The sequence below is a fragment of the Tyto alba genome, unplaced genomic scaffold (genome assembly GCF_018691265.1).
Source record: "Tyto alba isolate M040663 unplaced genomic scaffold, T.alba_DEE_v4.0 Super-Scaffold_16, whole genome shotgun sequence".
Taxonomy (NCBI): domain Eukaryota; kingdom Metazoa; phylum Chordata; class Aves; order Strigiformes; family Tytonidae; genus Tyto; species Tyto alba.
This window is the reverse complement of record NW_024881278.1, coordinates 11,709,515-11,728,571: the sequence shown is the minus strand read 5'-3', so window position 1 is coordinate 11,728,571 and position 19,057 is coordinate 11,709,515. Positions and strand designations below refer to the sequence as shown.

The 19,057-nt window shown below is 41.9% G+C and overlaps 1 protein-coding gene across 5 annotated transcripts in view; it reads right to left on the bottom strand.

The window, feature by feature from the left end:
* Window positions 1-19,057, bottom strand: part of FSHR (follicle stimulating hormone receptor) — a 106,909-nt gene that overhangs the window by 5,219 nt on the left and 82,633 nt on the right. For all 5 annotated transcript variants that reach the window (XM_032989453.2, XM_032989454.2, XM_032989455.2 and 2 more), the window contains 2 exons: window positions 14,737-19,019; window positions 6,655-6,706 (listed from right to left, as the gene is read on the bottom strand). In XM_032989453.2, coding sequence (XP_032845344.2) covers window positions 17,792-19,019 — 1,228 coding nt within the window. In that variant the 3' untranslated portion in view covers window positions 6,655-6,706; window positions 14,737-17,791. The remainder of the gene's footprint in view (window positions 1-6,654; window positions 6,707-14,736; window positions 19,020-19,057) is intronic.

Below are 19,057 nucleotides of genomic sequence, written 5' to 3'. Positions count from 1 at the left end.
TGGGCTGTGCTACATGATAAGTCTTAGAGGCCCTGCATGACCACAGCAAGTGATTTCAAGGATCTGTGCCTCATGTTTGCCCTGTGTAAGACAGGGCTAACTTGTAGTTTTACTTGAGATTGTTAGAATTATCGGTGACTTGTGCTTTGTGTTTACAAAAGAGATCACAGCAATTTTTATAACCTCTTCCTTTTTCTGGCACCAGAAATTAACTATTGCTGTTAATCAATAACCAACTGAGCAAAGGAAGAAGAAGGAAAAAAAAAAAAAGCTGACAATTAATTTACTGAAAAAACCATGGTTTTGAAGAACTAAAACCAATTAAATGTTTGATTTGAATTTATTAACTATTTTTGAAGTGAAAAGGTTTATTTTTAAAATTTATTTCCACAAGATGTAATTTTCCCATTTAAAATTAATACAAATTTTGTTTTAAAAGATAAGACCAGGCTATATAACAGAAAACTATATCCAAAGCACTTGATTTTTGGGTCAAATATTAAATTTTTTTACTTCACCCAGAATATATATTTTCTAAAGTAATTTTTCAGGTAAATGTGTAAATGCTCTGATTTGACCTGAAACAAATTTCTTATAAGTTTTCAGATCAATCACAAAATTGAGAAGAAAAAAATAAATCCATTACTTCCCAAGCTATCCAACAAAACACTGAAAACAAGCAAAATAAACTGAGAGTGAGATTACTTTTAAAAGAAAAATCCTCACATAACCTCAATATTCAGCACAAACCTCCTGTGGTTACACTACATCACTGGAGTGCAGCTTTGAATCCTAGAACAACAGTCTTTGGTGCACTAATACATCATTAATGTGTCTGCCTTTGCCTCTGAGCTGGCAGAGCATCTCTGTGGAGCATCTCTGCTGGAGACTGAGACGTGCACTCTGGGAGAGAAGGATTTGCAGCTTAATGCTGCCCTGGCTCGGGTGAGTATCTGTCCTCACAGGGTGGTCACCATAAACAACTGGGTCTCATATGCAGATGCGGTGAATATATTCACGCATTTAAAACGTTCGGCTTTACACTGACTTAGACTCAGTTAACAACATTAATGAACCCTTTTAGCACAGTTACACGATAGTTCCAAATTAAGTAGTTTTCTTTCTTTCTTTTTTTTTTTTTTTCCTCTCTCTCTCCCTGTCTTGTGAAGCAAAGACAAATATAGCTGATTTTTTTTTTTTTTTCTTTGTATGATTGTAGCTTGAAATAATTAAATTCAGCAACTCCCTTCTGCCCGGCAGTGAGAAAGACTTTCCATCAAACTCAGAAGTCATGTGAAACTCAACTGGCTTCTGGTTCCTGACCAGCTCCAGCAGGATTTTCTCTGAGGTCTATTAGAGACTGCAAATCTTCAGCAGAAATTGCAAATGGAATAATTTAGCTGCCTCCAGAGCAGCACAAATTTCTGGTGTCAGAATCTCATTGATTTGTTTCAAGATCATTAATAAAAGCCACATGGCAAGTATTCTGGGCATTCATTTGCCTGAGCTCACATGTGGGAGCTGGTAGAAATAGTCTCGATGCCAGTCCCTGTTAAATATTTGTTATGTACCAGATTCTTTATTTCCTTGTGATTTTTAGACTCCCAGTGAACTGAATGTAAAAGGCTTCCCAGATCTGTAAAACACAGTTCCACAACCTGCCTATAGGAATGGACACACTGACAATTAGTTAATACAAGATTAGATGCCATAGAGCGTCTGTTCCAGTAAAGGCAGTCCAGTCACTTCAGATTCTAAAAGAAATGTAATATGTAATGTGTTGCAATATTTTTAAAAAAAAGACTAATTCTTCCTGTGACCCTCCAATCAAGCAGATGATAAAGAATTTTTCCAAAATCGGTTGAGGTTGGTTTACCCAGGCGATAACAGTGCTGGGTGGAGCTGGACGGCTCTCACTGCGATAATGCTTTGTGCCTGCATTAGTTATTTTTGTCCTCATCCTTGAGGCAACAAAACAACTGAGGAGCCTTGAGCTATCCCTGGGAAGAATATAGCCTTCTAACAACCTGGAAAGCACTATGTGTATACCTGATGGAGAACTGGATTGGTTTGGCCCAATTTACGCTGTGATTTAGGCACTGACTTGCACAGTTTTTTTGCTTTGTATGTTAAGATTAACCCCCTGCTCTGATCATGTTGCTAGTGCAATACTCTGTGTGTTTGTATGATAAACCACATACATCATGAAAGCTTCAGTGACAGAGGATGTGAGGTCCTTTACTTTCAAGACTTCATTACTCTTACAAGATCAATGACAGGAAGGAAATACTAAGGAATAAAACCATATATGCTAAGATCACACGAACAAAGCACACTTTATGTTACAGATACTCCTTTTCTCATTATTTAACAAAATTCAAGTACTCCCACTGGAATGAGTCTCCAGTCTACCAAAGAAAAGTCAGCAAACTGCAGTAGTTCCATTTTGCATCCAGATTATTCTATTACACAAAAAATTAATTTAATTCCTCAACAAACAAGTATGTTCAATAACACTGCTTTTAAGAAGAAGTAAATATTTCACAGGGCAGGGCCTGTTCTCACAGTCCTGGCGACAATAGCTACAGCTCTGATGGGAGCAACCAGTCCATGGAGAGCCTCTTCTTCCTCAGAGACTGACTTCTCCCTTCTGTGGTCATATTTTTCTGCTGCTGGCAGCCTGGCTGAACATTTTTCTTGGAGTCTTATGGTTCACTGTTGTGGATCTGGTGTGTTTGGCGGAAAAAAACCCCATTCCCATGGCACCTTTCCCTTCTGGGTGTCAAAACGCACTGAAGGGTTGTGTAATTTGCTTTGCAGTGTATCTCCCTTTTGGAACATATTATTACATTTAATCTAGCAGTGTGGTGGGTGTTTGGGGTTCATGCTGAGCAGAATGCTTGCATACATTCCCTCCCTGAGATTTCACACAAATATGACAACCTTTCCAAGAATAACTCTGGGAACATGATGGTGTTTAAAGTTTCATTTTGTGGGGGTTTTGCTGCTGCTGGTTTAATTTTCAGACTTTTCTCAAATTTTTCAAAGAAAGCATCTCTTAATATCATTATCATTCATAAATAAAGTGTGAACATGCTAGGCCAGTATATGACACACAAATTCTTGGCATTTTACTAGTTAAGAGTGGTACAGTTAGCAATTCAGAAATGCTAGTCTTTTGATTATTACTTTTTCAAAATATAAACTTGTTTTCTTATTAAAGAAGATTTAATACAAATTTCTCAGTGTAATCACCATGTGGTATCTGATATCATTAAATCAGTCAAGGATAAATCTTCAGTGAGCACTACCACTGTAGGCCTTTTAAACTGTCTGTGTGCAAAACTCATAACCTGGGCACCAACTTTTGTCCAAGGGCATATGGAAAATAGTTATTTCCTTGGTCCTCCCAAGGCAACTCTGAGATCTTCTTCCTCCTGAGGAGGAAATTAAGCTGTAGAGCATTTTGTAAGAGACACTGAGAGCCTCAAAGAGCCAGCCCCTATACAGGAGTCATTGCCCCAGTATATCAGACTTGACACTCCAACACATATCATTGGGTTTTTATTGATATAATTAGTCTTTTGCCTCACAAATAGAAAAATATGGAAATGCATTAAAAAAAACCCTTGAAAACATACTGTATATCTTTACCAATGCACACAGAAAGAAGTGAATGTGCATCTATTATAGGGCTGGAAATAAACTAATCTGTTTTTCTGAATTTCCTCCTAGATGAAATGCTTATTTGAGAGGGAGGAGAAAGAGCAACAAAATGACATATTTGCAGCAGTAGGTGACAGAAGATATATCAAGACAAATGTCTACCTTTTTGCTGTGGACAAATCTCTTCTGTCAGACTCCTATAAGGGTTCACTCATGTATGCAGTGCTGTCTCCAACTTTTCACCTGGTATTAAATGCATGCTAACTCCTGTCAGCTTCAACAGCATGGATAGTAGAAATGAAATCCGGAGATCTTTTACATAGCACAGGAGAAACAACCCCAGTCATGGTCAGTGATCTGACTCAGCCCAGCTGCAGCTTTTTTTTTTTTTCCTATGCACCTTTCAGATGATGTTTGGTAGAGAGAAAACAGAAAAATTTGATCACTGTGCTTGTAGATGAGAAAAACTTAGTATCACCTGTTTATGCTGAGGTCAATCCAATGGGTGAGCAGGGCTGGCCATGGGTCAGGGCCAGGCGTGTGAGCATCCCCTGAGGCCTCCTCTCACCCTCCCATGAAAAACTTGAATGTGTACTGTGAGAAGCCTCATAGTCCTTTTCTGTGCTCATATCCCCAGGAGATGCTGGGCACCTCAGTGCTTTTACGCAGTTGGGACATGATGTCTCCATCACGCTGAACTCCTGACAATTCTGAAAATTTCTGTGGTACAAGGTGTGATTGCTGCACTGGCAACAGTGGAGATGGAGGCACCACAAGACTTCCCTCACACACCCCATCCTCTAATGAATTATGTCCGATGGGTGGGGAGCAAAGGACCAACATGAATGAGGGTCACAGGCACCAGGATGGAAGGAGCCAGTCTCTACTGTCCCTACCTGTCAGCAACTTTGCAGATAAGCTTTCTGCTGTTGTCCTTAAGGAAGTATCTCTCAGTATAGACATGATGTAATGCTCCTTTTTTTCACTTCAGAAAGAAAACAGGCGTTGCAGTCTGTACTTCAATAATATCTATATCAATGCAGTTAAATAACTCACTCTGCAGCTGTGTGTGGGAGCATGTTGCGGTGTCAGTCTCGGAGTAACTCATTTTTCAGGCGCCGCAGCGTTGAGGAGGAGACTCCCTGGCACAGACTGACCTTGGTTGGGGGAAGCAGACAAGAGATAGCGCTGTGCTGGAGGCTGCTTTGCCCACTGTTTGCCATCTGGGACTGGTGGCCGATCCAGGTAAAACCTCCCCCCAGAAGTGTACTGTGAACTGAGGCATTGTGGCCCTGGCTCCCTGTGATGGCCCTGTCTCATGTGGCTCATTCGTCTCGCCCCTGGCTCCACATCTCTCTCCTGAGCCAGAAGCTGCAGGAGGAGGGAGCTGCTGTCCCTCGCAGTTTGTGCCCTCTGTGGGGCATTTTGGACATTTCCCAGTGATGAAGGGGGTTGCATCACAGTGGAGGGTGCCCCTTTGTACCATCTTGCAAACCTGAGGTGCACAAGACATGGGCTGGAAACATCAGTGTCTCTCTGGGCAACAGACATCACCGATAAGGCAAAATGTCCCTTGATGTTCAGCAGCTTGAAACACTCTCATTAGCACACAGTGGTATGTTTTCTGTAGACCATAGCATGGGTAAGCTGTCCACGCACCCTGATGTTTCAATGCACATTGGACATGCCCTTCGGGGTGCTGCTCACCCACCCCTTTGGGACTGTACACCTCTGCTGTTTATGCACGGATTGTCTCAAGAGCCTGACGTTACCGTGGAACATGCTTGTCATTTGTATGCCAGCTTCCCTGGCCACAAGATCTGCTGTATTCCCATAGGTAAAACGTCTGATTTCAAGACAGTTCAAAAGTTTTCAGTTGCTCAGAAACTTCTGTCAGCTCCTGCTGCTCAGACCTGGTTTCCAGGTCATTCTCTGAGCGTGAGCCTCCAGCATAGAAGCCTATTGTATTGCCACAAAGCAAGACCAGAATTTATTAGTATTTTTATTATTTCACTAGCACAAAGTAACTGCTGTGAAAGCCCATCATGATAAATTCCTCTGGGATGTGATAGCCCAAATCTGATGAAAGATGTTAGGGAAGCAGAGAGGTGAGTGAGTGTTTCCAGATGGTATATGTGTGCCAGGAGTGCTGGCGTCCCTGAGGACCTATGTGGAGGACAAGAGGCACCCCACAGTGTCCCAACAACAGCCAACACATAGGCACTACTATGGAAAAGGGATTTTTTTGTTGTTGCTGTTGCTGTTGTTTGTTGTGTTTTTTTTTTTTTTTTTTGTGTGTGTGTGTGTGTGTTGTTTTTTGTTGTTTTGTTTTGTTTTGTTTTTTTTTTTAAATGCTGTACCTAAAAGCTTTGTGAGGGATCAGAAGTTCTCTGGCATAATGAACACGTTCCCCTGAAGTGTGAAATCATGGGATTTGCTAATCCATAGTAATTTTTCAAATTGAACTGGCTAGTAAACAAAAAACTCCCTGCAGATCCATGGTACTTTACTTTCCAAGAAGGAAAAATAAATCAGAGGTCAAAAAGGATCTCTGGTCTGAGCAGGTGTATAATGCACTAGGTTTTACTTCACAACAATCTCTAATGTCTCAGGACCTTAAACCTCTGCAGAAAAATTTATACTATTTGCTCAAAATGTCTCAGATGTCAGGAGAAGATTGACTGAAGTTATAGAGTGTGTGTTGCAATGTGAAGACTATTGCTGTCTAAACTGAAAGCAACGTCAGTCCCATTCCTTTTTTTAGTACCATGTACACATTTTCATTATGTTACACTAAAATCTCACAGTCTTCTACTAGATAAACCAGAAAAAGCTGTGGAAGGAATAATTTTGGTCTAAGGGAAGAAGTTTGGAGGAAGAGGATATCAGTTTCTTCCCACTCAGTCATAGCAAGAGAAAGGGTTAACTGAGCTGTTCAGAAAAACTTGGTGAGGCTGCAGGTGTGAGAAAGGAGAAAGCAATACTCACTGCTCCAGGAAGAAAGCCTGAAGTCCATTCCTGTCAGAGGCATGGGTTGAGTCTAGAAAGCAGAGCAATCAGGTTATAAATAATGCTGGATAATATGACAGAAACAGCTATTGAGCACCAGTGGTAGCTAATGCCATCCCATTCATATGCTAAGCACTGGATGCTGTAGAAATCCAGGACAGCTGCTTTCTACTTTAAGAGGAAAGGGAAGCTTCTGAATTATTAACATGGATGGGTTGAGACTGGGTATTCTATGCAACTGTGAGTTAAAGGGAATGCCTAGGAAACTGTGACGAAGCATCACAAGTACAAAAATAGCAGGTGGTCAGAAAATCCCAGTGCTGGGAGCGTGTGGTTGCAGTGCACAATCTTGCCCTGTCCTCTGGCTTCACCAAGCCCAGCTGGGAAGAGCCAGGGAGCATCAGGGACAGTCCACCGCCTGGTCCCCATCTGTGGATACTGCACCCTTCCTCTCTGCCTGCAGGGCTTACCAGGCGGAGAGAAAATGTGCAAAGAGCTAGGGAATGTGAAGAGGGGAAAAAAAAAAAGCATGTTCATAGCAATTGCCCAGCAATTAGCATTTCTGCTTTCTGGAGTGGCTGCTTGGTGCTAGAAGCTTGGCTGGGCTGCCTGCAGAGTGTGGGACATGAGCATCCGACCAGCCTGATTTTGTGGCTGGAGGCTGCTTAGCAGTGCTGCTTTTTAATTTATTTATTTTTTTTTTTTTTTTTTTTTTTCCCCTGGCAAGGCTTTTAAAGCACAGCAGCTTTCTTTACTCTGCTATTGCTCTTATTAGCTGGCAAATGTCAGCCAATGTCCTGTAAATGATGTGACAATCAGTTTTCATAATTGCTAGCATCTCTACCTCTCCATCTCAATCTATCCTAAACCTAGGTCTTCTGAAGGGTTTAGTATGTGGTGGCAAAAGTCCACACCAAATCAGGACACGGATGCTCTCAGGGATCCTCTGGGCTTGGCCAAGGCTTCTCCTTCCATTTCTTCTTCTAAATCTCTCAAAAAATTGTGCCACCCATCAGCCTCTTGAGCTCCTCAGATCTCCCCTCTAAGTTGTTTGTGTGCTTGAGGAGTGCAGGATATTCCCATGAGAACTGAAACAGCTAGGTTAGTTCAAAGAACTGTAACAGGGAGGGAAAGGGCAGAAACAAAGAAGCACTTAATCAAAAAGAGAGAAAGGGAACACGTATGCCTTGAGAGGTGGTGGAGGAGAACATGGGACTGAATTACAGAAGAGAAATGTGGTGCAGTTTGGTGAATAGGGAAGGAAGCATGACAAGGAGCTGTAATGATGGCAGAGCCATAGGCACTGCAAGTGCTGCCCGGTCCTTTTAACTGGCAGGACTGGTTGCTTTCTCCTGCTCTGAACAAGTGGATGCTTTAGTTTTTAATTTTTTACATGTAGGGAATATGTAGTCTGGGGCCAGGGGGAAGCAGAAGGCCTAGCTTTCCCACCTCCCAAAAAACCAGGTCTAGCCCTTGAGTATCTGTCAGGCTCAGCTTGCTCCCGCAGAGCCCACAGATGACGCCGTTGAGTAGTTAATGGTGTTCAAGCACCATCTTATTTTCGTGTCCTGGCTATTAACAAGTAGGAAGAACAATGCAGTAGCAAGGCACAACATGTTTATTTCCCCAGCTCCATTCTTTCTCCCTTGCTCATCATGCACATTTGCATAAAAAGACTTTGCACTAGAACGAAAGACCTCTGTGAAATGGAGGGGAGGGCAGGGACTCCCCAGCCCGCTGTCTGATCTCCTCCATGCAGCCCCCGCTATCTGTTTTTCTTTAATGCCCGCACAGTAGGTGGGACAATATACGCTCAACTATTTCACGTGTTTTTCTCTGCAAGTTACTCCAATGTGGCGCATGATCAAAAGCGATTCTGAAAAAGCACCAAGGGCTTGCTCTCGTTTTGCAGCGCTTTACGTGCTGCCTGGGGAAAGCACGCCTTGCATATACATGTGTAAGTTTGTCAGGCTGTGCAGCCCCGATGACCTCCGAGTCAGTCCGCAGACACTGCCGTGATTGTTGATTTTGACATTATTGCCCTGGGAGCAGCAAGGACTGGGGTCCCAGCATGCCTGTCGTGGCACAGACATGAGGTGGGAAGAGAGTTTAATCTGTTGTTAGGGGAGACATTAGTACTCTGTGCAGGCATAGGAAAACCATGAGAGGGGCAAATAGGATGCTCATTACAGGCACCCTCTGCAGAGGGGAGGGTGTTTGCTTGGAGAGGCTGGGAGCTGAGACACCCAACTCTAACACACCTCTACTTTGCCCAGGCTTTCTTCCCTATGTTTTCTTCCATGCAGCTAGAGCAGACAGGAGCTCAGGTGCTCCTGATGCCTTTTTGCCTCCTTTTCTGGGACTTTCAACACAAAAAAATACTGTCCTGATCCCAATTAATAGGCAGGAGTCACGTATTTTTGGGGGAAGAATTTTGCCATGCTTTTTTTTAAATAACATGTTGCTCTGGTGTTATTTTGTGATGCAGAGCCTTGGAGCCAAAAGGGCATATAAACAAATGTGTGTTAGGAGTGGCAGGGGGCAGTGGGACAGGTGTGGGCAATTTTTCATAGGAGAAAGACAAGCGTTCCCTCCTCAACATGCAATTCGCTGAAGTACAGAAGGCCAGCACAAAACTTACACATCATGTCAGTCCCACTTTAAAGGTCATTTATTGTGAAAATAGTCCTTGTGCTGGTTCTCTGAACAGGGATGAATATTAGTCTCAGTGCAGAGCATTGTTCGCAGGAGGCCCAGCTTAGAAAAATTAAACATCGTTTTTTTATAAGCCTCCTCAGTGCAAATCTTTTCACTCCCCTCATAAGAATTATTTGTATAGTCTTATTTTAAGTAAAAGAAATCTCATTCTCCTTGTCTTCCCCCTCCCTTTTTCCTCTACAGTGTTTCTTCAGAGTTTGCCAACATTAAAAAAGGGAAAAAGCCTTTGAAAGCCTCACTAGCACTCTCTCCTCAGACAGAGATCTCTTTGCTGGCTTAACAGCACAGGACATGGAAGATTTTGCCCCAGTATCATCTGATTTCTGGGTGCAGCTTTAAGAAAATTGCTCTACTTCTGACATATGGCAAAAGCTCTTGTTAAGTGCATCTTGTTTCCCTGGACATTATCTCTCCCTCCCTCCCTCCCTCCCTCCCTCCCTCCCTCCCTCCCTCCCTCCCTCCCTCCCTCCCTCCCTCCCTCCCTCCCCTCCCTCCCTCCCTCCCCTCCCTCCCTCTTTTATGATTCTCCTCACTCCACTAGCAGTGAGTGTGTCTCCAGTCTATCCCTCAAAAGCCTTCTAATTCTTGTGATCTTTTGGGAGGGGGAGAAAAACATGAGGATAAGATAGGTACTTCTGGAGACTAGCCTTTCTGTAAGTAATTATTAATTAAAGTATGGCAGATATCTTATACAAAACCATAACCCCTTCCCCCAAATAGTTTTCTGAGACTAAAGGGTAGCTAAAAACTCAAGTCTTCAAAAGAAGTCTCCCCATGAATGTCCATGAATCTTGGCTACTTACTTCCTTAGGTGCTTCTGAAAATCTCTGCCTATGTTCTTCACTATTGTCTACCTGCAATTGTTAACTGCTTTGCAAACTCTGCAAATGAGGAAAGTGTGGAGATAGCAATAACTCGATGAGCAAAGGAAGCGTGCATTATGCAAACAGCCTCAGCTCGCTTACAGCCTCAGGCATCGCCATCTGCGTCTGCTCGACAAGAGGACGCCAGACAGCGTACTGGTGTTGTCTCTCACCTTTTGAAAAAGTGACACGGGATCTTTAATTATGAAAGAAGTAACCAGAAGCCACTTGGTCTGTGACTCACAAGGGACCCTTCACAGAAATAAAATAAATGTATTTGTTAATGGATTATTCTTAAAGAGGAAACGAACTAAAGGATTCCTGGATAGTTATATTCCAGAAATTAGGTCAGACCTAATTAGTAGCATAATTAGTTGCCTGATTACCTAACTAGTTAACTGTTAGTGACCTTTTTTTACTTGTGGTGACAAATGCATGCAATCATGTTTCAAAGGAGAAGTCCCATGGTGCCTTACAGATTGTGGCTCCGACACCATGAGTTCTGAGAGACAGTTTAGCAATGGTGATGCTGCCCTGTGATGCTATATGATATGTGGAGGTAAACCTCCATAAAACCTAAAGCAAAGAGGAGAGAGGCCAAATTACATATGGTGTGATTTGGCTGCCCTTCAAGTGCACTTTGAGGTCTTTGAGCAATGACAAAGCTGTTCTGAACACAGGTCGCCTGTTTCCTCCTCAGTTTCTCATGACTTCACAGATGGCCCTCCTTATGGACAAAAGCAGATCTCTTCTGGCACTGGTGAACATCAAAACAGGACTAGCACCAACAAGCAGGGCAGTCAAAATGGGAAGGCTCTTTTGAGGATCTGAGGACAGTGACACTTGTCTGGCTAACAGAGGCACATGAGGGACAGTAAAACTGAAACCAAAGGCACTACCAAGATGGTGCCTTCATTAACGGTATGCTGTAGGACAGGCACTGTAGCTGAGCACTAGTTACAATGGTGTTAAGTGCATGGAAAAATATTCTGTAGGCAGAGTGTTACCATGAGGTAAACAACACCTTTATGTGAAAAAATAGACTACCAACGCCTTGAAAGTTTTTTTGGTGACTAATGAGTGTTTCAGTTGTGACTCTGGCAGAACCACGCGCAAAGATGCCATCGTCCATGGGAGAAAGGAAAACTGATACTAAAAGCAGTGGTGTGGGCAGCAGTCGTTGTTGAAGGAAGAGAGAACAAGTAGTCCAGGAGAAAGGTAATGCTGGGTAGCAGGAGAAGCTGAAATTGCTGGGAAAAAAACCCAAACTTCTGTTCATTTAACATGTTTGAAAATGCACTGCCATGGAAATGGCACTTCTAGAGAGATGTCTAGTTCAACTCAATTTTTGTGTAGTCCAGGCAAGTTAGATCTGCTAAGAAGCAATGTATATTAGCACAGGTACAAACCCACTGTTTCTGATGCCCTTGATAACTTTGTATTTTTACATGGCCTCATGCTGTATAGGCATATGTAGAGACCCTAGGTAGAGTGAATCCTGTCTTAGTACAGACCTTGGTGCAGGAATGAAAAAGAGAGAAAGGCTTTGGACTTCTCCTTGACATGGGCTCAGGCAGTCCTTGGAGCATGTGGGGGTCATTTAAAAGCTGCCTTAATTTGGCTGTGCTTTTCTAACTTTTGATGGCCCCACTTTATCCAGACTCTGTTTCCTCTCTCCTCCTTACCCAGCCTTCCTCCAAGGCACTTAGGGGTTCCTTATGCCATCATAACATCTGTGGGACAAGGCAAAAGTGCAGCTGGCAATGTGAGGAAGGAAAAATCTGAATCACCTACATAAAAATAACTTTTTTCCCCCCCAACAAAGTCCTAGGAATGTGCAGAAGCAGGGATCTGTGTGTTTCACCCTGTTTTATCAAAGTCGGCTGGCTCAAGCAGTGACTGTTTCAAAGCAGAATGTTTTAGGCTTAGGAAAAGGCCAGTTACACTCACAGCAGTCATTCAAATAACCAAAAGGGGAGATAGAAACTTGAAGGCAGAGTAAGAAACCATGTGCAGCCCCCATACACAGAGAGCAATGAGCAGATTTACGATCTTCCAGCTGCTGATATCTGAGGAAATATTTCTAATGGATATGGATTCTGTTCATATATGACTGTAGGTAAAAGCAGAGCACTTCTAAGCAGAGGCAGCATGAACCATCTTCATGGAAAGGACCAAGTTGGGTAAAGCTGAGGCGATGAAGAAGCAGGAGTACAGACATCTAAGGGGCATATGCCTGTCCAAGCAGCATAAACAAGAAAAGACAAAGAAAATGGGAGCATTTAAAGTTAATTAGGCATTTGCAGCCCACAAGCAAAACACAGAATTGCAATGCAAAGGTGACAGACGATGGTACAGTGTAGAGCCTGGATGGCCCCTAAAGGAGCTGCTATCCCTTGTTCTGGAGACAGCATATGCACATTATTTATATCAAGATTTTGCTTTTTTTTCTTTAACAATTAAATAAAATCCCATGCCTTAAAGTTCCTTTTAAGTTTATCTCTCCATAGGATTTTCCCATACAGATTCCTATTGATTTCTCCCTGGGAACTATCCTTCAGCCAAAATAGTCCCTTTAATGCAGAATTCTAGCACTGGATATTCAGAGGACCCAACAGAAAAGCCCATATTGCTCAAGCTTACCCTACAATCTTCCACCTGCTTATAAATACAGCACATTCCCATCTGTGCACTGCTCTCATTGTGATCTTGCTAATTTTTTCTGTTCTTTTTCAGTGTGGGTAGAACTTGGTGCAGGTATCCAGGCTGGGGTAACAAAGATCCAGGTAACACATGGCAAAATGTTCATGAGACAGAAAAAAGAAAATATAGTGTTTTAGTTACAACAAGGTTAAGTGAAGCATTCATCTGATGTGTTGGACCTGGAAACAACTTTGTCTCACCCAGCATCATTTCTCTTGGAAAACCAATGCTTTACAAAAGGTTTTCAATGGATTTGGGCAGGTGGTGGTGGGGGAGCAAAGTGTCCTCTGCAGTTTCTTAATGCTTGAAATCCATTCCTGAGTACTTTCATCCCTAATTAAAGGTCACCTACTGGTTCGAGAACAACTGTTAATGAAGAGTTTAATTATCCAGATGACAGCTATAAAATTCTACTCCTGTGCTTGAATATTTTAAAGTAACAAGGCCCAGATTTTCAAATACGTGCTTCTAACCAAGTACTTAGACCAAAAACTCACTCTGAAGAAGAGGGTGTACATGCAATTCACATTTGCATACACAATGGGAGTTTACACATGCCCAGATTAAAGATGCAAATCTGTGGGGAGGTTTGTATGTGTTTACTTGACCGTTTGAACTAGACCCACCTTTCCTTTCTGTTATTTCATTTAGGGAGGGGGGAGGGATCATTAAATTATTCCTCGAGGATAAATCATTTCACATTATTAACTCTTCTTAACAACAAAGCTGCATAAATTAAATGTAAAATTATCTGCTGTGTCCTCAGTGGAATGATTAGGAAGGAATCTACAGGAAAGAAATGTGGTCAAATGATTTGAAGACTTGCTAAATGGGATGCAAAGCCTCATCTTGCATTCTTAACAAGCTCAAATGTAGACCTGCCTTCTAATGAGCAAACCCTGCTTGGCATATCTGTGCAACCCCCAGAGCAATGCTGTAAAGAAAATGGCTCATGGTTCATTTTCTCTACTGAGTCAGTTTTTTGCTTTTATCGATGCTTTTGACCAGCTGCTCGCATTAACTTTACCTGTGGTGGCAATTTTCATGATGTGGCCTTTAGTCCTCCAAGCCGAAGTGACCTCATATCTCACTTTCCATCACACCACCAGATGATACATGGTTGTTGGGAAGGTCAGGTATGGGTTCCCCACAAAGTATGTGCCTGAAGCAATGATGCTTCAAGCAGATGAAAAAGTTGTTTATTGTGTCCTCACTGCCAGCACAATTTCTTTATGTCACTCTGATGACGGCACCATAGCGGCAAAGACAGTCTAACTCTGGCTGGGAATTTTCTGGGGCTTGCTGGAGACTGAACTGCAAGGGCCACGTAACAGTACGGAGGAAAACCAGAAGGTATTACAATATTGCCCACTGTCAGATGGTCTATGGAGTGAGCTAACAATGGGCTGCAAGTTAGAACAACTCCAGGGTTTTTCCTATGAGTCAGAGCTAGGCTTTGACTCAGTTTCCTTGGGACCTTTGGCCTGTCTCTTCTACAGGCATGCACACACATGTGTGCACACAGACACACACTTATTTCTCTGAACAGAAGACTCAATGAAACAGAGCTCCCAGCCCTAGCTATAAAAAAGACAATTAGAGTGCATCACATAAGAAGAGCCATTTATACATATATTAAAAAGGAGAAAAATGCCTGTCAAAGTTCTGTCAATGGTTTATATCTTATTTCATAAGAAATATGAATTAGTAGAAGAGATTGGTTAAAACAAAGACAGGTCAGTGTTACTGTTATTTGTTTCGGAGGTTTCAAACATACCTTTCTGCGCTTTGTTATCTCTCCAGGAGAATACAGGCGGGTTTTCTTTGCAGAGTCTCTCATCAGCCGAGTTTCATCTGTAGGTCACTGTGACCTGACTGTGGAGGCTGTGCCGCATAAATGGAGCTTTCCAGATAAGCAGTAACATTTATTGCATACTTCGTCAGCATATCTCTGGCTATACACTTGTTCTCAAGGCACTTTGTTTTGATATTGGTTTTATTAAAATAGATTTCAGAAAGGAAAATGTAAAATAGTTTAAAGATTACACACATAAACATGTTGTTCAGTGCTGAGAAAATCCACAGCAGACACCAGCAGGCTTTTTTTACATTACAAGCATGAATAAAATGTATCTTGCTTTTTTTTTTTTTTTTTTTTTTTTTTCTCATACTGCCTTTTTCAAAGAAAAACCATTGCTTTAAAAAATTGTTATAAGGAGGCCAATGTCCCACACAGGGAAAGATACAGGTCCTACCATGCCCCTTACAATTTGGAAGATGCTTAAAATTAAAATCCAAAGAATAGTGAAAGCCCAGGAGCAGTGAGGACTATAAAGAAGAGATTTTTGTCTTGGAAACCACACGGTCACCCTCACAGTTTTGGATCTGCTGCGACAGCCTGAGCTGCCACCTGACCTCCTGAGTGAGGAGGATGACCTGACGTGTGAGCAGGATGACACATGCCTCAAGCACCTCTCTGCTGTCCTCCTGCTAGGGGTCCAGCTAGGCAGGCTCTACTTGCTCTTCAGGTGCCATCCCATGTCTCCTCTGGAGGAAGAGCTATGGGCTAGATGGCTTCATCCCTTGGGCCTGGATTGACTCTGGCTACAAGACATAACCTTGCAAGGTCTCTTTTCAGGGCTGTTTATTTGTAAAGCATATTCAACTGGGTTCTGATTCTGAAAATATCTGTGCGCTGGTTTTGCATAAAGTAGATGAGCTGTACATCATGTGCCTGGCATAGCTGTGAAAGGATTTACAAGACTGGCTTCTAGACTATGTCTGTGCTTTCCTGAACTTCCAGGTCTCATCCTATTGCCTTTGCAAATGGTCAGAGCACAGGCAAAAAAAAAAAAAAAAGTGACTTACTACAAGAATTTGCCCTATTTAGCAACAAAAATGGGCTAGTATTTGACAAAGAACACCCCTCATTTTTGGCCCCAAATTCAAGATTCAGAAGCCTTTTTTAAGTGCAACTAGAATGTTTGTCATTTTGGAACATTATCATTCAGATACTTCCATCAGGATGAGTTTTAATGGCTGCACACCAGTACACTGTATATGGCATAAAGCATTTGTGAATAAATGGTTGCTCTGAGTAGTCAGAAGAGCTTCCCAGAGATGAACTGTCTTTCCAGTTTTGCTCTTTCATTCTTCCTTCTCCTGGATCTTGGAGGGAGTGTTACTTGTATTGAGTAATGAAATTTCCCCCCACAAAACACACTGTCTTTGATCTCCCCTGTTTTATGCACTAGGGAGCTGATGCTTCATTCCCTAGCTAGGACTGAATGAATAATTATCTCCTGCAGTTATTCACATCAGGTTCAGATGCTGAAATGTGAAACTGATGACAAGGGAAATTATGGTTAGAAGTATCAAGAATTGCTACTGAAATTTTAGGAGTTGTAGGCAGGAAATATTCAAAGCACACCACATTTAACCATGAAAACTCCAAAGATTTATAATCTCATGGGGCAAAACCGTGAATTGTTTGTGAGGTGGGAATGAAGCCCAGACTCCTGTCCTGCTGTTTTCTTTATGCCCACATACTCCCACACAGACACACAATCAGCATGAGAACATCTTATCCAACCCTAAATCTGCGATGTGATTTGGAATGATTAACCCTCAAAAAGTTCTATATTAAAGTCTTGTAAAAGGTCTGTATGTTCATTGAGATGTTATTCAAAACCCCTGTAAAATCAAGAAATCTTAAGAGGTTTTTTTCTTTTTTGCTATTGCAACATATACAGCGTGTGGTTTCTTTCAGGTCTTTCAATTTGGACCATTGTCTGAAAATGTGCACATGAAGGAAGGGAAGGGGAAAGAGAACTTTTGTGATTTCACAGAAATATTTGTTCATGTTTTCAAAAGCCATATCTGTATCCATCATCCTTTACATAGCCCAGACAGTGTAATGCACTAATACTGCTGTCTGGCAAACCTGCCTCAGATATCACATTAGAGCAGTCCATTGGCCCATTTTGTCATACCCAACGGGCCCAGCCACACAAAAGTGATTTTAACCTAACTTTTTGAGACCAAGTTGAGAAAACGTCCCCCTTATTATGAAGGGTTTCTCCTGCTCTCATTCTTGCTCTTTCTCACCTTGAAAGCAAACCCCAAACCAAACTCCTTGATCCAAACTCAGATGAAATCTGGTTCTCTGAGCCTGCTGATCTAGACTAACATAAAATCCTCCCCAGAGCAACATTTCTGTGCAGAGTAAGTCAGGTCCATGCAGTGTGGAACAGCAAACATCAGCATAGCTAGAGATGCCTCCTGCCCCCCTGTTATTGTCAGCAGAAATGGAAACAACACAAGATATTCTCATTCCTAGTAAGTCTGTGCTGAAGGAGGGCTTTAAATTGGCCTTCTGTCTTCTATAACCCCATGAGATATGATTAATGAAAAGACCTAATTATCTGTCATTGTTATAACATGCTTCAGAGGCAAAAAAATTAATTCTACATATTTTTTTCTTTCAACCATATATAACCGCTATTTAATTCTCAATAAGCAGCTAACATCTTCCTAGAATGAAGAGAATCTCTGCCTGTATAGTGAGAGATACCAGTTTATCATCTAATTTATTTCTTGAGACAATTCTACAAGAACACTTTGGCACATACTGAAGTTTTTTTCTTATTCTTCAAGAACTGATGAAGATCATGTGTCATCTCTGATGGTTGTTCATTGAACAAAAATATCAAAGTGGAAATAATTTTTTTTTCTCATAAATATAAGTTTACATGCTATGCTGAATTAATTATTCAAATTCACAGTTGAACATGATTATCACACTGCCTCAGACACAAATTCATGCAAGCGTTTCAGTTCAAATGATTCAGAGGAACCAATGAATAAAAAGCCCCATCACTATTTTTTGATGCAGGAGAGCAATGGCCATTTCTCGTGTGGAAATTATGAGCAGATGAGGAGGTCTCTGTTCTGTAAATCTGGGCTTGCATTTCACAGCAACCAAACTTGCTCAACAGAATGAAGAAATCCCTGCGGAAGGTCTTTGTGAAAATGGCATAGAGGAAAGGGTTGGCACAGGAATTGATGGGGTAAAACAAAACCAGAAGGATCTTGGATTTGGACACTGTGATGAGGGGAACCTTGAGTGAGGCTGATATTGCAAAAAAGGATATTGGTGCCATGCAGAGGAAGTCTGTGAAAATCAGTATGGCCATCCGCTTGGCAATCTTGGTGTCACTGTTTGAAGAGATGACATTAGGGTTTCTCACAGTAAAGTAGATGCAGATGTAGCAGGCACATATAATCATAAATGCGAGTACATTCAACACTAAAAGAAATATAACATAAGCCTGAGAAAATGGTGTTTCAATATCCATGGGCAAACAGATGCTGACCTTCATGTAGCTGCTGACTCCAAATATGGGAAGAAGTGCCACGGTGAAAGCAAACATCCAGCCAAAAATCATTATAATCACAGCATGATGAAATCGAACCTTGCGGTCCAGTTGCATGGCATAGGTGATGGTGTGCCACCTTTCCAGAGTTATCACAGTCAGTGTGTAGACAGAGAGTTCACTTGCAAACACTGTAAAAAATCCTGCAGCATTGCATCCTGCCCCAGTTTGCCAGTCAATGGCATAGTTGTAGTACTGGCTTTTGGTCTGGATATCTACAGATGCAATAAATAACAGATAGATACCGATGCAGAGGTCTGCAAATGCAAGATTGCACATTAGAAAGCGAGGTACGGTGAGTTTGTATTGACTGCTTATTAAAATAACGAGGACAACAATGTTCCCAGTGATAGCTAAAATGTTGATAAACCATATCAGGACTCTCAGAATGTCGTATCCCATGATATCTTCACATGGATTGAAAGCATCAGGTTTAGGTGAGCAAGCTACATTAACTACTTCATTGCATAAACCATAGTCAAATTCATGCTCTGCTGGGTCAAATCCTATGCCGTAGTTAGAAATATAATCTTCAGCTGCAGATCGTCTATGTATCTTATCACCAGGCTGCTCATCAAGGTCTTGCTTGGCCTGAGATATGCTACATATCGGGTGTAATTCAGTGCTGAAATTGTAAAAAGAGTAGAGTTGGAAACTAAGAGA